This window comes from Halichoeres trimaculatus, unplaced genomic scaffold (assembly GCF_033239565.1).
Source record: "Halichoeres trimaculatus isolate MK-OKI-2021-1 unplaced genomic scaffold, fHalTri1.1 fHalTri1_scaffold_5, whole genome shotgun sequence".
Lineage (NCBI taxonomy): Eukaryota > Metazoa > Chordata > Actinopteri > Labriformes > Labridae > Halichoeres > Halichoeres trimaculatus.
The window spans coordinates 7,517,152-7,536,522 of NW_027437183.1; the positions used below are offsets into that span (position 1 = coordinate 7,517,152).

Below are 19,371 nucleotides of genomic sequence, written 5' to 3' on the forward strand. Positions count from 1 at the left end.
ATGTTCTTCTTATTAATAGTTTTTTCTTTTTTGAACGCTCAGACACATTTAGTCATTACAGCATGTCCTCAGACCTGAACAACAGGAGAGGCTGGCTGTGAACAAGTCCCAAAACACCATGTTGGTGTTCCTTTACTGGATATGGATGTGACTGATGGAGAGCTTTGAGGACACGGAGGACATGGTAGAATTTGGGTTAGGTTTTTTGCTATCTCCCAGTCTGTCTACAGCTCCTGTTAATGTTTATTATCACTTTAAGCTCCAACAGTAATGTCATTTGTCTGCTCTCATACACTAATGATCATAAGTAATTAGGTCTAGTGCATCAGTTCCTGACTTTTGGCAGAGGGGGCGCCAGAAGGAATTCAGCGTTAGGTGTGTTTTGAATTGAAGGTCCAGGAAAAACATGTTTCCTGTGGTCCATTATTTTTCAAAGATGTGGTGAAGACTCGTGTAGATAATGAAGAAAAAAAATAAAGCTTACTGCACTACACTTCCAGACCATAGACTGTGAAAAAATGGACGTCATCTTGCTTACATCGGAGTGAGGTAGCCAGGAAAATTGCTCCCCCTGGTGACTGGCTGCAGTTAAATCAAAATATGCACCCCTCTAGTCATTCCAGTTTGGCTGTGGTCAAAATTTAAAAATTAATACACCTCGTAGAAATGTTTCTCATGTCTGATTGTTGTGGTGATTTGAAGACATAATTTGGCTGCCTTGTATTTAAGTCCTCTTTTTTCTGAAAAGTTTTGTTTTCAGTAGCTATAACTAGAGGTCGACCGATATGGGTTTTTTGGAGGGCCGATGCTGATGCCGATGCTTTCCAAATTTGGGCAGCCGATGCCGATATGCATAGCTGATTTTTCCAATTTGATATTCAGGCCGATTGTTAAATAAATATATATTTATCACATTTTTGTGAAACGCAGCAATTTCTGAGCAACTAAAAGAAATCTATTACAAGTCATGTCCAGTCCTCTGAACATTTATTCAGCTTTCAAAACAATGAAATATTATGTCTGAGTAAACACACAATGTAACAAGCAGTAGTAAACATTCACACTCTTCTTAAAATGTCAAAAAAAGAAATTTAAACTTATTAATATAATTTGAACAAAAGTATGTAATGTATCCAAGTGGTTCCACAAGTTTGAGGTGATTTCATAATGATTGACAGCTGCCATTCTTGTATATTTTTTGGGGGGGATTGTAAAATATGTCGGGAGGTAGGGTCAAGAAGGCGCCTGAGATGGGTGTATTTTGGCTTCAAAATCGTACAATGGTAAATGGCAGAGCCATTCTATAAACAGTCTATGTTCCAGACCAGTAGGTGGCAGCAAGATGACAACAAAAGCCATAAAGCAAAAAAAAATAACCCCTAACAAAAACAAACTACTGTCTTTACATGTAGAATTGCAGTTGGCTTGTTAGCATGAAGGATATTCAGTCTGTGCTAGTTTTGATGCTGCTTTATTGCGCTCCAATAAAAAGTGTGACCTAGTCAGTGTCTGTAGTTTTACAAACTGTACAAAACAGTCGGCGAGTTTCATAGCAATGCTTCCCAAACAGATCTAGATCATCATTGAATACTGATTTTGTGAGGGTATTTGTATATAAAACTGAACTAGGATGTATGTCAGAGGACTTCCTTCAGGTTTCAACAGCTGTTGTAAACTGGATCTCCACTGACGTGTTCAGCTAAAGGTCTCCAGTTTACAAGGTCACTCTTTAAACTGGAAAAAAAAAAGACCATTGTTCAATGACGGCTGGGTGTCATCTTATTGTGGACGGAGGGTGAATTAAAAACACTGTGGATGCTCCGCCAATCAGAGAGGTTTATCTCACAGGCCCCGCCCCAAAAGTTCTTGGAGGACTGTAAAGTACTACCCCTCAGGCAGGGCTCTTTTCGGAATAGATTCAGTACCCCAGGACTAAATTTGAACCATAGTTCTTGTGGTTGAAAAACACCTTTGGTCTGCATTGTTACTCAAATTGTATTTATTTTTTAATAATTACTGTCTGAAACAGCAGACAGCTGATAAACTGACACCGTTTCTCTATCTCTTCAAAGTGAATTTAATATTTTTTTTTACTGAGACTCTTAAACACAGTTCAGATATGCTGTAGATTTAGTCTCAGCTGGGTTTGGATTCTACATATGTCTTACAGATGGTCCAAACTGATCTCTCTGTAATTCATCATTTTTATTCTGAGGGTTAATTTTAAGTTTATTCCAAAAAAAAAGGATCTATTTTTAAGCATCTTCTTCATAAGTACGCACACTCGGTGAGCCTGTCTGAATGTGATACAGTAAGAAGAAAAGAGTCAAACACAGGAATGAATATAATGACTGGGCTGTGTCTATCGTGTCTTCGATTTTCATTATTGAGCCAAGTTCACGTTGAACGCTGTGTTTACTGTTGTGCATGAAGTCTGCGGCTGCAGCAGAGGAGAAATAGCACAGAGATGAGAGCGACGGCTCTAGAAATATCCTGATGTGTGATTAAAACACCACAGGATGGACTGAAGGTTGACTCATCCTCTCACTGTAACGACTATTGTGCTGCTCTCGCCTCACGGCACTGGTGATTAAAGACTTCTGATGTTTGTCGGAGCAAGTGAGGTCGTCATGCTTACGGTTTCACTTTTAAAAAACAGCTTTTTAATAACCAGACCGCTTCTTAGTAGATGTGAGCTGATGGATTGAGCTCATTGTTAAAGGAACAGTGCTTTTTTTCCCAACATTTCAACAGGCTTTGGTTTATGTTAATTAAGCCGTTGGTGGGAAGGAAAGTGTCTTTGTCTCCCTGAAGACAGGAAAATTTCACCTTCATCCTCTTGGATTCATCTGGAAGTCTTTGCTTTGCTACTTCTGACCTTGTGACTCTCAACTCATAAAACAGAAGACCAAAACCTCTTCAGCTGACTCCTCTTTCCTGTAAGTTCCTCCCTCCTCGTCGGGATAATTGAAAGTCTCTCGAGGGTCGATCTCAGCAGGCTCACTGACTACATCAAAGGGGAACAAACGGTCAGACGGCACAAGCCGGGGTCAACACTCTGCCAAACAGTAGTGAACTACGGCTCTGACCGGGGCGTATGACCCGCGTCTTTGCCTCCAAAGCTTCAAAGGCATTTCTTAATGAGGGCCAGATGCAGAGCTGAGATGACAAGTAGCCAGAGCCTGCTCTGAGTTTCTGCAAACACACTTTTACACGCTTACACTCGACAGTCCTCACAGCACAAAAACAAAGTATTCTGAAAGTGCCCTGTGGTTGTTTTTCTCTAGACCAAGGGTCTGCAGCCTGCAGCTCTTTGACTTCTTTGGAGTGGCTCCTTGTAGCTCTAAAAAAATATTATTAAAATGAAGAATTTTCATTTCACTTACAGAAGATATTGATGATTTAAGACATTGACACTAAATAAAATCATGCTTCAACATTTTTGTTAAACTACATAAACATCAAATCTGTCAATAAAGCCTGCCACCGCTCTACTTCACCTCTTAAAACATCAACAGCCCACCAACTTTCCATGCACCCCAAGTTTTACAGCCCTGGTAAGATAACTAAATCTACAGAACGACAAATCTGGAAGAAAATGCAGGTTTTAATTCTGTGTAGCTGGATTCACTTGACTGCCAACATGCTATATATAAATATATATACATGCTTGTTATCGGGCAAGAAATTAGCAAATAACAAAAAATGATGAGTTGAGCTATAAAATTGATATGTGATAATGAATTCAAGAATTCTTTAAAAAAAGGGAAAAAAGTTTTTGCAAGTTTAGAAATTTCAAGGATTTTTGAGTGTTTAGCAAAGTTCTGAAATTAAGATATTCTTGAAATTTATAGTAATATTTGCGTTTTTCTATTTTTTTTTTTAAGATTTTGATTTTTTAAATCTTTACAAATTGTTGAAGATTAAATTTCTTTTAAACTTTATTTTTTTAAACGTCAAAATTGTCCAAAATGTTTACAGATTTTTGATATTTTTTTAAATTGCAATTTCATTTTTTTTTTTTTTTTAGATTTTTTTTCAATTTATTAAGAATTAAAAATTGGGCATCACATGTACAGATTCATTTATTCCAAGAATTTCTAGTATAGATAAATATTCACTAGATTTTTACTAAGTTTAGAATTTTATACGCTTTTTAGTCTGTATTGTGAAGAAATAGTAGATTTTGTAGCTTCTGAATGACTTTAATCCAGGTGAGCTGAGATAGAATGGCTCCTATGAGAGTAAAGGTTGCAGACCCCTGCTCTAGAGCATCTCTGCAAAGAAAAACATCGGTACACAATCATGTCGTTTATCCACTGCTCCAACACACACATGTAGTTGTGTTTCCATGCTCCTGACCTCTTCTGATGCTCTGCATCGAAGTTTCTCCTCAGGCTTTTTCCCTCCATTAAAGCTGCAGCCTGAAGTTTTATTAGGGGAAAAACCAGCCTGTTGAATATTCAGCGCAGCGGGTTTGTAACCTTTACAACCTTCTGTGAACTTCCCAGGCTGTTTACTGTTGAACCATCAGTTCAGTTACCAAACCTAAACTTTGTGTGTGTGTACACTTTATAACAGTGGAAAAAGTGAAGCGTCACCACATCCACTGAAGAGATTTTCTGAAGTTGGTGACTTTATTTGGTAAACAAATGAGTCTAGACACTCTGCAGACACAAAGGCCTGCATGTCTGTCTGTATGATGGCAAAATGACATTTTTGGAAGTGAAAGTGGACTCCACAGGCATGTGAGTGTTATGCTTACTAAAGCATGAGATGAGTACATATTTGTCTGTTCATAATTCACAATTTTCAGTATCTGTGGTCTGGTCGGATTTTCTCAGGAACACAAATCCATTTATGGCAGTTATACTGAAGGCTGTTTGTGCTAATGTTGATTTCAACCCACAGTCAGCAGTTATTCTGCAGTGGTCTGTTCAAACCTTGAGAGTCTATCAATAAAATGAAGAGTGAGGTTATGTTAGCTCTGCTTGGTTTCAGAGCACCGGGCTGTGAGCAACACGAAACAGATAGTCTGCTCATCTTCTGGACACTAAAACTACAAACTAAGTTTACAAAGTCTGATTGTTTTTATGTTTCAAACAAAAGCTCTATGTTACTATAAATAAATACATCCTGGAAAAAGTTGCCCTGAACAAAGAAAAGTACTGTCGAAAAGACAATCTGTTCCCCAAATGCACACCTTGGCAGGAGATTTGTCTTTAGGACAGTTGTTGCAAGTGCTTATGGGAAACAGAGTCTGTATTCCTGAAAATCCCCACAGATTTCACCAAAGGTGTTGCTGTAATTAGCGCCATATTGATAGTCCTCACAGCGCCTTAAAACACATTTTTAATGTTTTGTTAGCATTTTACCAAAAGGCTGTTCATATTTTGTTAAAGCTATATGTCTCTAGCTCAGGCTGTAGCTCTTGTTTATAGCCACCAGCTTCATACTGTAATTCTCTACTACCCCGATGTAAACACACAGAGAGAACTGTGGTCTATCATGGTGCTGTTTAACTGATTAACTGAGCAAAATTTTGTTTCTGATTTTTTTCCCCTCAGTCTTATTTTACTGTTAATTGATCACTTCAAAATAAAGTCACTTCAGAAAATTTCTAGTTTTACAGTATGCCAGCATGGACAAACCAAAAGTGGACGTTTTTTTTTTCCATCAGACAGAGTTTATGGCTGAATCATTTAAGGGGGTTTAACATTAACATTTAAATGTGTCTGACATCTGGAAAGTCCTGTGTGTGATGAAATTTACTTTCTTAAATAATTTAGTTGTGAATCAAAGGTGAAAACATTGTCCCATTTCACTTTAAAATTGTCTGAAAAGCAGTGCCTTGTGGGACTATTTCAATGAGTATATATCACCCACAACCTCTGATCGGACAGACTCTTTTGTTCAGCATTGAGCATCATCCATCCATTCATTCGTTTTATTAATTTGTCCCTTGAAGGGCGATTTGGTTTGCAGCAGATTCACATTTAGACATAAAAACATAGGAAACATACATGATAATATGAAGAGTATAGACATTGCTGCACAGTTAGACCCAGTACAGCAAAGTAAATGAACAAGGTGGAGTTATTAAACCAAGCTGCGCTCCTGATCAAAGAGGACGGGAAATGATAGACTACTGGTCAGCAAATAAACAGTAGCTGCATAGTAAAAAGCATGGTCAAAATTACCAAAAGTAAAAGAGAAATAAAGCATACTGTGAGGGCAGGACCCCAACTTACACGGGATAATTTTTACACTGTAGATTAATAACTGATGTAGAGGATCTGGATGCTAAATATTTCACTAGGAAAAGACAAAAGCTCACGTGTGACTGTTTGATCACTGGTTAGTCATCCTGTCAGTTTGTCTCGTAAACACACTCACCTTGTTGTGAGCAGTAACCCGATCTGACTCACTGTACATCAGCCGACCTGCAGCTCCTGTCACTCTCAGAGCTCCACGTGCGTGCTTCATATTTATGTAACCGCAGAGAAGGAACAGAACGAGTAGATCTGGTTTATGTCTCTTAACGCCTCGACGTGGACTGTTTGTTGTTATTTCACTTCTTCAGTCATGTTGAGCTCCTGAGACTAAACTTGGATCTGATAGTTATACATCTACGTATATGGTGAGTTTACTTATCCTGAATATCATTAATTTCATTTAATTTAAACAATTCAAACTGGAGAGAGGTGGATGTTCTGAAAAGATCTCAAGGACTGATTTGAACCCGAGTGACACGTCTTGCCGTACAACCACCATACTACTGTAAATAAGGAAAACTGTTTAAAAATGATATTATGCTGAGACAAGTACAAGGATTGGACTCCTGTCAACATTTTTTTACCAAGTTTCAGTCAGCTGGGATGCAATTGCAGGGGTTTTGAGTGTTTTTCTGATTTTTTTTTGGAGTTTGGTAAGTGAGCTTTTCAAACGTGCCCATCAAGAATGTTGTCACAAAAATGTCATCCATGTTAGGTACCGTGATTTTGGTTTGGACTTACAGTGCATAACTAACAGCATTTGAACCTCTTGGTGTCGAGTCAAAATGTTATTATTTATTAACAATTAATTTACATTCTTATCCAGAGGATTGGACAGTTGGGTAAATCAGGCCCACCCTCTCTTTCATAGGAACGCAGGTTTAACTTGAGCCTAAGGACTGCAGCCTCTTTACATGGGGTACACCATGACAATGTTAAAATCGTGATTCTTTGTCAGTTTTTTTTTTATTTTTTATTCAAATTCTTCATTTCTGTCCATGTTTATAAACTGGATTGGAAAAAAAATTACCTCTTTTCTTCAGCAGAGGGTGAAATGTTTCACTCTGACTCATGTGATATGTATTTTATGGGAAAGTATGGCTTCTGATATAGTCTGTAGACGTTATCATCATCATTTCACTTTTTCCCATGGTATGGTGTTAAAAAAGAAAACTAAAAATGACAAAAATCCTAAATATGGAAGAATTGCAATTGCAATTTAAATTGAATTGGCACCCCAAAAATCTTGGTAGAATTGAATCACGAGAATAGCATATCATCCCAGCCCTACTTAATATATTGGCCTAATATTTCAAGTGAGTTTTGAATATGTTGGTTTTTGCTTTAATGTTGCCCAATCTTTGATGTCTTCCTTTTCTTTTACCCAACACCGGTGATAAAAGTGTTTGAGTTTATGAGAACTGGAGCTGCCAGATGAATATCCCAGATAAGATAGTGTAGCAATACTCTGACACGAGGTCTATGATGACAGATAAGATAAGACGTCAAGATTAAAAGAAAAAGAGAGAAGACTCTATAAGAAGAATGACTATCATGTCTTAAACTTAAAATTACTTTCAAACATTTTTCTTTTGAAATCTTGGAGATATTTAACAATAATTAAAATAATAACTTTATTTATATAGCAACATTAAAATCAAATGACTTAAAAAGTGTGGCAGGCCTCAGGAAAAGGACAATACAAACATTACATCGAACAGACAGAGGTCTAAAAAACTAAAGATGGCAGAACAAGACACAACACAAAAGGGTCAACAAGAGTAAATCCAGGTGTAACAAAATAAAAGCATTAAAATCAATATTCATTTCCCTTGAGAACAATGAATCTTTGTCGATAGACTATAAACAGGTTTTTCTTCGAAAACAGAGGAAAATAGTCACAGATAATAAGGGGTGTCCCAATCCAGATAACAGGTATCGGTATTGGGCCGATACCAGCCTTTTTTCAAGGTATCGGTACTTGTGAAGGCTGCAGATACTAGCAGCAGATACTCTAGGCAAGACAGTCTTACGTTGAGCAAGTCCTCCTCACCACTAGATGCTGCTACTTGCTGTGGTTTGACCACTGCAAATGTGCGCCAGGTCCTTTTCAGACAATATGAATGAACCAGGAAGAGTTAACAGTTAAACTTTTTTCATTTTGCACTTTAGTTTACTTTAAAAAATATTTAAACTTTGACAGTTGTTAGTTTTATTGTGCACTTTAAATATATGTATTTTTAATATTTATCAAAAAAATTCTAAACTCAGAGAGAGTTGTTGGTGTTTTATTTGGACTCAATATCAGAGTGACTGTGTTGTCTTTTATCAAAATGATTGGTCACTGTTAATTGAAATTTTGTGTATCAAAAGTGCGAGTAGTATCGGTACTTTGTATCAAAAGTGCTCAAGAAGCAGTACTCTTACTAGTATCGGTCTGCATAAAAAGTGGTATCAAACATCCCTACAGATTATAGGATGTGGAGCACTGAGATAAGAAGACCATTGAAGGGGATCAGGAAAGGTCCTGGATCAAATAAATAGATTATGTACAAAAAAATAATACAGGAAAAATAAAAATAAAAAATTGAAAAAACATAATATCAAATTAATTCGCCGGACATTTATTTTGTGAAATAAAAAACAGAAAAACAAGTTTTTAGGACATGATTCACTGAAGCATAAAACAGCAAGGAGAGGCTTGAAACTGTTAATATGTTGAGTTTTCTTACTTGATTACTGAAATAATGAACTGATTTTTAAAATAAAAGACTGATTTGTAAATTCAATATTTTTTAAGGCTCTGTATATCAGGCCAACAGGTTGCAGATTTAACAAAAAATATACAAATGTTTGTAAAAAAAACAAAAAACTCAACAACTTTTCTCTTCCTTTATCTCTGAGTGTGTTTATCTATATTTTTCCAACTAAAAGTCTGAAGAGTTCCTCTGTGGTGGGTCTGAATGGGGCGTCCTCAGCTTGGTTAGGATCTGATCATTTATGGTGTTTGGTTTCTCTGAAGAGGTCTCACCGCAGCCGTGTTGGTTAATGTGTAACTGTACATGAAAGTCTTTCCATTACGTCCCCTTGTCCGCCTCATTAGCTGTTTTTTCAGCCCTGAGGTTAAGGTCAGCACCGTGAGGAGTGACCACAGGTTGTTAGCTCGCCATGTGCTTCACCTGGAGGCCCAGCGTAGGGGTCCGTCCTGCCCAAACAGCCTAAAGTCCAGTTTCCTCTTATAGGACTCAGATCGTTTAGCTGTCATCTGAGGAAGTCGTCTAATCTTAGCTTGAAACTTATCCCTCTCACCCAGAGAGGCTGCTGGGTAGAGGCTGGAGCTCGGGGCTCTTGTGGACTCAGTCGTGTTTGCTACCTGCACGCAGCGGGAGGAAGTTATAATGAGAGTTACAGGTAAGCTGCATGAGCTCATCATTAGAGATTATTTGAAGATCATACTTAAGATCCTGCAGCTGCAAGAAACTAACAAGGTTAACTTTCAGTTTCACTTGATCCAGAGGATAGAAATGCTGAAAACATCCCTGTTTCTGTTTCATCTGTTGAGTGAAAAGATGTAGAAATGTGGCGTAAAAAGCCGCACAGTCTGTCATTAGACTAGGTAACACTGACGTCCTTTAAGAATGTATTTCAGAGTGAGTTAATCTGGTTTTACTGCAACAGTCCCGTGATTTCTTGAAGGGTATTCATAGAATTACTACAATCCTGAAAGTCAACAGGGTTGTAAATTAGGAGCAGAAATATGTGTAAACTGAGAGTCATGTTGCTGTCATGTGAAAAAATATGGAGAGGACAGAAAAAAAATGCGGACTTGTCCTTTAAGATCTGAAGGTGTCACCTGAAGCAGTGATGCTTCAGGTGATAACGAAGTCTAAGTTTAACATCCTTTTCTAATATGTGAGCGTTTCCTGCTCCTTCTTCAGGTTTGAGTTCTGGCAGCTCATGGAAGAGGACACTTGGGAGATGTTTGGTCAGTCTCATGGTTTCTTTTGGTCTGCTGGGTGTGTTTGCATGAAGTTTGCAAGAAGAGCTCGTCCATATGTTGAAGTTCAGTCTTTGGAAGAACATGTTTACATACTCATGGAGTATGCATGGGTGTTGCTGACAGTCTTGAAGTGAAATGGTTTGTCCTTTTCATCACTCACCCTCCAAGTCCTGAATGGAAAATGTCACATCATTAAAGTCATAATGAACCTTTGTAGCTTTCTGTGTCCAATAAGGTATTGATAGTTTGCGATTGACTCTGTTATTTTCTGTGCCAAGGAGATTATGTTGTGGGAGCTGTGTGTCAGCAAGAATACGTATTTAAGTATGAAGTTTTGTTTGCTAGTCAGCACCAGAACTCTGAGTCAGGTAATCAAAATATTCACAAGTTTTATTAGGCCCAAGGGCCCAAAATAAGGCTCGTAAGTTGTGTTCAAGCTGTAGGAGAGCCTTCTACCACTAACTGGGGCTGCAGCTCCAGTAAGTGTCTGTTGCCATAATGTCATAGTGCTCTACTACCCAGATGTAAACGAGCACAGATGACAGTTGGTATCCAGTGAGGCAGGGGTGGCGCCGATCAATCTAAAATGTTGATATACTGATGCTAACGTTGGGATTACTATTGATCAGTACTTGGGTGATGAGATTGATACTTAAGTTTCAGTTTCTCTTCTCTATGTGTGCTCCTCTCAATCACATGTGCTCATAGCTTTCTAGATAGATAGATAGATAGATAGATAGATAGATAGATAGATAGATAGATAGATAGATAGATAGATAGATAGATAGATAGATGAAACTTTGGAGCTGTGTCAGATACAAATTTCTGTTTTTACTGCAGAAGAGACCAATACTAATTACTTACAAACACGATAAATCTCGCTTTGAAAATTGGAGATGTATCGATTATTATTATGTGTCATTTTGTTTGTGTGTGAGAGGAAGTGCATTTGTAAGACCACGTGTGTGATGTGGCTCTTTGTAGTGCCACGCTAATCTTTGGGGCTCTTGGTCTCTGACTGGTTGGCCACCCCTGCAGTAGGAAACCATGGCTGGTCAAGTTTTTTTGATATAAAAAATGGGGGGAAATAAAGTTTTTTAACTTTAAGTTGGTGACACACAAGATGATTTTTAGACAGATTTAGGGCCTCCCCATGGCCATTTTTTACTTTTAGTCGACATGAAGTTAATATTGTATTTATTTTCTCATTTTAAAACCAGTAAGTATTTTGATTTAAATCTGGCGTATACAGCTCTTACAATTGTTCTTGTTTTATTTTATATTTAGAGTGCTTCTATTCTTTTCTATTCTATTAGGGGGCGTGGCCTGTTTAAGAGCAAAGTGTAACACATTATTTGTCCAAATAATCCTTGAGTGTGTGTCAATACAACTATTTTACTGCCTGATGGAGTACTTGCTGTTAACTGAGCTCACAAACAACAGTGATTATAGCAAAACTGAAACTAGAGCCAAAAGATAAACTATAAAAGAGGCTGGGACAGTTGACGGCTGATGTTAATTTCCTTCTGTATTTATCGTTTAACAGTCTGTTTGCATTAACAGCGGGCTTATGATATCAATGAGTGTGTGAACGTCAGTGGTGCTGTGAAGGATGTTCATAAATTAGAATTGGTTTTGTCTTTTCTTCATAGCTCCTCACATGTTATGGCTTGTGTTGTTTGGGGGGAGTAACTCCAAAGAGGACGGCGTCCTTGTGTTCTGTGTGTGTGGACTGTCCAGTTTGCTCTATTCATATCCCTCTGCCCTCTGGACTCTGGATTCTGGATCAGATCTATAATGAGTCCTGGGGATGACGGACAGTCAGGATTTAGACACATCAGACTAATGACATTGCTGTGCTGCTTTATTTGGGTGCGTGCTATTAACGTGGATTTAACTGGGCCACCGACGAGAGAGAGATGAGTGACCTTTACTGAGGTCTGTTAAAGATTGTTGTTTTGGGGTTTGTTTTGGGGGTTTTATGTCTTTTTTAGAGACAGAAAAGACAGTGGATGGAGCAGGAAACTGATGGGAAAGCAAGAAGGTGAGGCTGAAGAGCTGAAAGCTGAAATTGAAACCAGTGCCCCAAAGTGCAGGATATTCAACAGATGACTGGATTGCTAAGTCTACATAAGACAAATATTACCAGTCTGATTTTGCCCTAAGGAGTCGGACCCTCTCTAAGACCAGCAGGGGGCCCAGGCTCCTCTAAGTAAGCTTGTGATTATCAGCTCAGAGGATCTCAGGTTGTTGGTCTTGATATTAAGTAGAGTCTGCGGTCACAGAGTGTCTAAAAAGAGCTGGAGTGTATCGTCTTAGCCAACTTTGTCTGCGTCCTCACTCCTCCAGATGCTCCTCTCTGTGGCCCATGAAGTCGCCTTTCCCCTGGCAGTTAGCTCCTTTTTTATTACAGCAGAATAGCTCTTTTGTTCCTGCTCATAATGTGTCCTTTGATAATGAACCAGTCGGTGGACACAGGACCTCTGTGTTCATAAATGTCAGATGCAAACACACCTGTGAAAAAGCAGAGGTCAGCGCCGTCACGCACAGAAAGAAAGGCCTGTGTGGAATGAGTCATAAAATGCATGTTGGTCGGAAACCTCTTGTAAAAGTGTGGTTTCTGTTAAACTGTAGCTTTCAAGGTTTTCAGTTAAAACTATCAGAGTTCACAAGAAGTCAGTGGAGCTGACATTACACATGCACTGTGCTGTAAAGATGTTTTGTGTTTGCTAACTAACCCTACATGTGAGTTAATGTTCTCCTCCTCTGCTCTGTCTCAGTTTGCAGGTTGCATGGTAATCTGGACTTGATGCATGGCAGTTGCATGACCGCAGTGGGTCTTGTTGTGGGACTGAGAGCACACAGCTGCAGCCATGGCTCAAACCATGCACGTGAATGGCAATGGCCCAGGTAAACAACCTCTTTGTTGTATTCTAACATGTCAAATGACACCTTGACTCCTAGTGGACAATATGTGCTCAGCTCACTAAAATAAACATAGCTGTGTAACGATACAATGGGGCTAAAAGTAGATGAGGAGTCCTGTTTCAGGCTTACATCAGGCATGTATATTTAACTGCTGAGCTCCTGCATCACAGTTCACAAAATGTTCATGTGTCCATGTTTTCTAGCTGAAGTTTTGTGTTTACAAACACTCTGAATTCACTACATAACAACTTCATAATGTTGAAGATGACCACATTTAACTGAGCTTCTCCTATGGAGACAATGCATTGAAATAAAATCAGAACATTGTAAAAAAAAGTCAAATATAAAAAAGTGAAAATGCAATACTGTTGACTTATTAAAGATGGAGGAGGAGGAGGATCTGTGCCACCTTCTGGCCCGGAGTCTCCGCACACTGTCGTAAATTACTTTTAGTGAGTGAGTGAGTTATTTTTCAAATGAAAATTGTTCTCTTTGAGAAATAGAATTTTCTGATACAGCATGTCAATAAGAGCACTTCCTGTGGTAGCCCCAAAATTTGTAAACACACTTTGACACATTTTTTTGTGCCTTGTACATCTCATTAAATGTTGCGGACCCAAATGGCATCCGTTTCATAGAATGACCCATTAGTCTCCAAACTCCAGAAAAGAAGCTAGATTTGTTGCTAGTTGCTATTTTGTATAAGAGGTAGCGTGAGGTGTCTGAAAACTCTCTTAATATGGCCTCAGCTCTATTTGAAATACCACTCTTTGATCTTTTTTAAAATTAAATGATTCCTCGAGGCGGAGAAAATTACTCAAGTATTTTTTGTAATCGAGTACCTTGAATCATTCGAGGAATCGTTTCAGCTCTAAACAATTGACACATTTAACAACTTAACTAGGGATGCACTGATCCAGCTTTTCTGGTCCCGATACCGATGACTAGGCTTTAGGTATTGACTGATATCTATCCTGATCCGATACCAGTGTTAAATAATAACCTGCATGCTCTACTGTGGGATAAGACATAATGTTTTGAGTAGGGATGCACGGTATCGGCAGATAAAAGCTTAAAAACACATTTATCGGTATCGGCAGATATGAAAATTTCTGCCGATATGCACAGCCGATAAGGTGCTATTCAGTTAGGATTATTATTATTTTCCATCTGAAAAATAAGCTCCTTAAATAAAATGTAGCACTTCATTTATTTGCACTGCAGAGCTCTGTGTCTGTCACCTGGTTGTTACAGTAGCTCTAAAATAATCAAATGCAACTTGATTATGTTTAAAAATGCATTGTACATTTAAAGTTCATGTGATCTAAAGAAATTATTTTTCTGTATTTCAATACTGAATGTCTTGAGTTTGAAAAAATAATACATTTCTTATTTATGGTAAAATCAAATGTTTTTTGTCTTGTTTTATGTGTGTTTCTTAAACAAATGAGACCGTCACAATTAGAGTAACATATAAATTCCAGTACAGGATAGACTTAGCTTTCTTTACAGTGAAAAAAACAAACAAACTTGTGATTATCGGTATCGGTATCGGTATCGGCCAAAAGGGTCGATATATCGGATATCGGCAAAAATCCGATATCGTGCATCCCTAGTTTTGAGTAAAAGGCAAAAATAAGTACGTGTGGAATTACTGAAGTTAAAATTTATCTAAACTGTGTTCAAATGTTTAACAGCAGAATTTACAGACTTGACTATTTCATTGTAATTTTTTATACCTTGTAGGCTAAATCATAGTTTCACCTTAGTGTCAAGTTTGGACCAATCTTTTCCCACCGACACCCGGTCCAGCTTTGAAGGGCTGGATCAGATCGATGCATCTCTAATTTTCACTTACCTCCAATCCATTTAGACTTTCCTTGTTGTGTTTTATTTCTCACTAACAAGGGGTCATAAAAATCCTGATGATCATGCTGCGTTGGTTTCTTTGTTCTGTCTAAGTCTGATTTTCTTTCTGCTTTTTATACCCTTAACTTGAAGAGGACAGGATGATGGATAGAGCAGGGAACAGGGTGAGAGTAAGGTGCAATATGCCACAGGCTGGACTTGCACTCAGGCCACCCACTCACTTGAGGGCTTTCCTTATGGGGCCCACAACCTGGACTGCTAGGCCATACTGGCACCCCAGAGTCTGATTTTTTTACATGACAAGCTTTAGTCACAGTTACAGGAAGGAGTATTTATAATTTCACTGGGGCCAAAAAACTTCCTTTGAGCTCATCTCCCCGTATTTTTTTCACCTTCCCATTCTTCCTAAACTGTTTTAAGTTGTGTTTGTTCACACTGTGCACATGCAGAGAGAGATTTCCCCGCTTCAGTGTGAAATAAGCGCTGTCAGCTGAGGAGGAGCTCTGAACACACACCTGCAGACAGCTCACATTCCTGAGCAGACTAACAGGAGCGAGTGAAGCTTCTTCCTTTCAAATCCCCCCAGGAATGCACAGCATGCACAGCAGATGCTCGCAGGACACTTGAACGGTGTCCTCGGCGTCAGTCTGACACCGGCAGGGACTCGACCCTGAGATATGAAGCCTTTTTTAGTCTGGAGGAGAAAGAATGTGTGGATGATGCTCAAATGCTGTGGAGTGAAATGTAAAAAATGCAGAGGAATGCCACCCAAACAGCGCCAACCTCCTCCTCCTCCTGCTAACTGTAAAAATAGAGCTTGCAATGTGGTCACCTGCTGCACTGAAAGAATTTCAAGAAGAGAGTGAAAGCTGAGCTGTTTTGTGGGGCTCATTCTGTGTGGTTTGGAGTCGGATGATGGTAAAATGAATGGTTGCTGCATATTTTCAAAATTCAGTAGTGTGGATCTCAGTATCTGTACGGGAAGCTGAGGAGCGAGTTCAACACTTTAAGGCTGCCAAGCTATATTAGAGCTTCTTTGAGGAGTTTTTAAGCAAACAGTCTGAAATGGATATTGATGCTTCTGTATGACCCAGAAAAGCAAACAAAAACTTCAGCTGGTACAGGGTGGGTAACAGATAATCAGTCGCAAAAAACTCAAAATAAACAATTTGACTGACGATTGAGCTCCACTCGCTATTGTCATTGCCAAGTGTTCATTACCGTGCCGTGTGTTTTGACACTACACCTGTGGCGACATATTTCCATGAAAACAATCCTGACAAGATCAGTCATTACTACAGATGCCTCTCGTATGGGCTGGGGAGCCACTCACAAGGGCATGAGTGTGAACGGCGTATGGAGTGTACAAACGCAGATGTTTCACATAAACTATCTTGAACTCCGAGCTGTTTTTTTTACTTTAAAGGTCCCATATTATGCTCCTTTTCTGCAGTTTAATATGGATCATTGATGTCTTCATGAAATGGGAGTAACATGTTTTTGTCCAAAAAGCCAATAAATCAAGCACAGCAGCATTGTTTCCAGGCTCTCATAGCTCCTCTGTTCAGAGTGCTCTGATTTAGTGTGCGTGACCTTCATATGTAAATGAGCCACCGCTGATACCGCCCCGCTCTTCCACGTCACTGAGAGCGGCGCCACGAGCTCCCAGTGCACAATGTTTAGAAAACAGCGAAGCTCGTTTACTGTAATATTACAGGCTAAAACAACAGGCTAACAGCAGCTAAAGTTAGCATCCTGAAGCTAACACAGAGACAGGGGGGACACTGAGGAAAAGCTCTTCCATCTGCTCCACAGCACACAGCATTTAAAATACTCACATTTCCAGGGTCTGAGGTTTGTTAGATGATGGTTGGTAATGCGCCTGGATTCAGGACCAGTCTATTCACTAGCCCTCTGTTGTACTGTCCAAAGTTGGAAAAGCAGTCGGCTGTGAAGTGACTAGCACACACATGCACAGTTTTACTGAGTGTAGCTGACACATTTCCTTGATAAATGAACTCTAGCCACTTAGTCTTGTCTTCTTCTGAGAGGGGAAGCTTGTGCATGGAACTATGTGGCTGTTAACTGCCAAAAACAGAGCAGTGATGGCTCTTCGACTTTGGCACTCCCCTCCCTCCCTGCTGCTAGAGAGATTTCTCTCCAGCAGCGGGGAGGGAGTTCGGGGTATCTGCACCGGTGGACCAATCAGGTCAGACTTGCTCCTGATTGGTCAAATAAGGGAATCGCTGATGTCGGCAAATCCCCAAAATCCAAACAGCTTAATATCACATTTTGTGGGCTGGGAGGAAAGCCAAAGACCCACAAATTTCACTAAAAGACTTAATAAAGTTATTTTTGCATAATATGGGACCTTTAAGACATTTCTGCCCCTTCTGAGAGGACAGAATGTGTTGGTCAGGATGGACAACACCACGGTAGTGGCGTACTTAAACAGACAAGGGGGACTGCGCTCACGTCATCTGCACAGGCTGATTACGGGGAGCAGCTCTCACTTATCGTCTCTGAAAACCACCCATGCTGGGAATATTGAACCGGGGGACGGACCTAATGTCTAGAGGCAACCCTTGCCACAAAGACTGGAAGCTCCACAGCGAAGTGGTGGCCCAAATATGGATGAGGTATTAGTGAGCGGAAATAGACCTCTTTGCATCAGAGGAAAACGCTCGGTGTCTGCTGTTTTATGCCCTGACTGGTCAAAATGCTCAGATGGAGTGAGGAAGAGGTGTGTCCAGGAAGACTGAAGAAGTGATGTCACGCCATGCTCTTTATTAGAGGAGGAAGTCCCTCCCCCCTGGAGAGCAGACATACGTCTGTCTGCCCGTCATCAGAGAACAGGGGTTTATTTCTTAAGCTGAAAAGCGTGAAAAGTGGTAGACACACAAGTAACCATGAGTACAATCATGCTGACACGGTATGGAGCTGATGCTATTGCAAAGTTTTCAGCAACAAATATCACACAGCTACCTGGGTGCGTAACCTGCAGAGAGAATCACTTTTAGTGTCTTTGGATCAAACCAACTCAAGGGAGAGGGGTGGATGCTTTTTTGAGGTTTGAATGTAAGGCACAAGTAGCTGACTTGTTTTGACTTGAAAAAAATTTAGGGATGACAGAACCATGCTGAAAAATAAGGAGTTTATTAGGAGAAAATAACAGATCAGAAGTGGAGTGACAGACATGGTTAAAAGCAGAGGAATCCAGGTCTATCAAACACAGGACAGGAGCTGCAAATTTGATATGCAAAAGTCCAGAGTGATCTGTGGGGTTAAAACTGGTGTTTTCAGGATGGGAGTAAACAGACAGTACTTAAAAGTCATAGATGTAAAAAGCAAGAACATGCACATGAACATTATGACCCAAAGCAAAACCTGCTCCAAAACTGAATTCTGACGCAAAATTAAAGGTTATTCAAATACGTAATGCAATAATTACTTCATAATAATAGCTATGACTAATTACTAAGTAATTAGTAATTGGTCTTTTTTCTCAGTGCCAAGTAATTTGCACAAAACTGCTGGTAGGGCTGACACACGTAGACAGACAAGCTGTCAGGCGCACACAGACACCTACGTGATGAGCATGTTCTTGGACCGTGGGAGGAAACCGGTGCACCCGGAGAAAACCCTGCTATTTTATACCTTAGATGTCATAAGGACGTTGTGTGTGGCATGATAAGTGAGAGGGGGACGGAGGGAGACGCTGTTCAAAGCCTGGTCCTTGAAAATAAGAGCATGGGAAAAAAAACATTCTTCTATTCAAAACAATATTTTCACCCCACATGATGTCTCCTGCCTGTTCTTCATTTTTTGGGAGATGGGTCTGTATTCTCATCCCTCTCTCTGCTCTGATCTACTTCCACCTGTTCTTTTTTCTAACTCAGCCCTTAGCTCTAAGATTTCCTCATTGTGATGAAAAGCTAGTTCAGCCAACATCTCCTCTTTTGCCTCAAGCTTCGCCTCAAGGCTTTTGATCTTTTTCTCAGCCTCTGATGTCCTTTGAGCTTTCAGATTATCATCCATGTCACGCCCCATCTTAAGGAACTGAATCTCCTCTGTTTTGTCTCTTATCTGTCCTTCATAAATCTCACACAGTCCTCTGAATTTTTCGGCTTCACTTAGGCTTTGTTTTGCTTTTGTTTCTAACTCATCCTCCTCTTGCTGCTGTTCCTCCAGCAGTTTCTCCAGCCGTCTTACTTTTATGCCAAGCTGATATTTTTGCATCCTCTCTTCCTGACACATGTCTCCCAGTTTAGAAATACATCTTTCTCTGTCTGCAGCTTG

General features: G+C 39.6%; 1 protein-coding gene across 2 annotated transcripts in view; it reads left to right on the forward strand.

The window, feature by feature from the left end:
• kank1a (KN motif and ankyrin repeat domains 1a) overlaps positions 1-19,371 on the forward strand; it is a 78,925-nt gene that overhangs the window by 24,096 nt on the left and 35,458 nt on the right. For both annotated transcript variants that reach the window (XM_074669790.1, XM_074669791.1), the window contains exon 2: positions 13,056-13,185. In XM_074669790.1, the coding sequence (XP_074525891.1) occupies positions 13,149-13,185 (37 nt within the window). In that variant the 5' untranslated portion in view covers positions 13,056-13,148. The remainder of the gene's footprint in view (positions 1-13,055; positions 13,186-19,371) is intronic.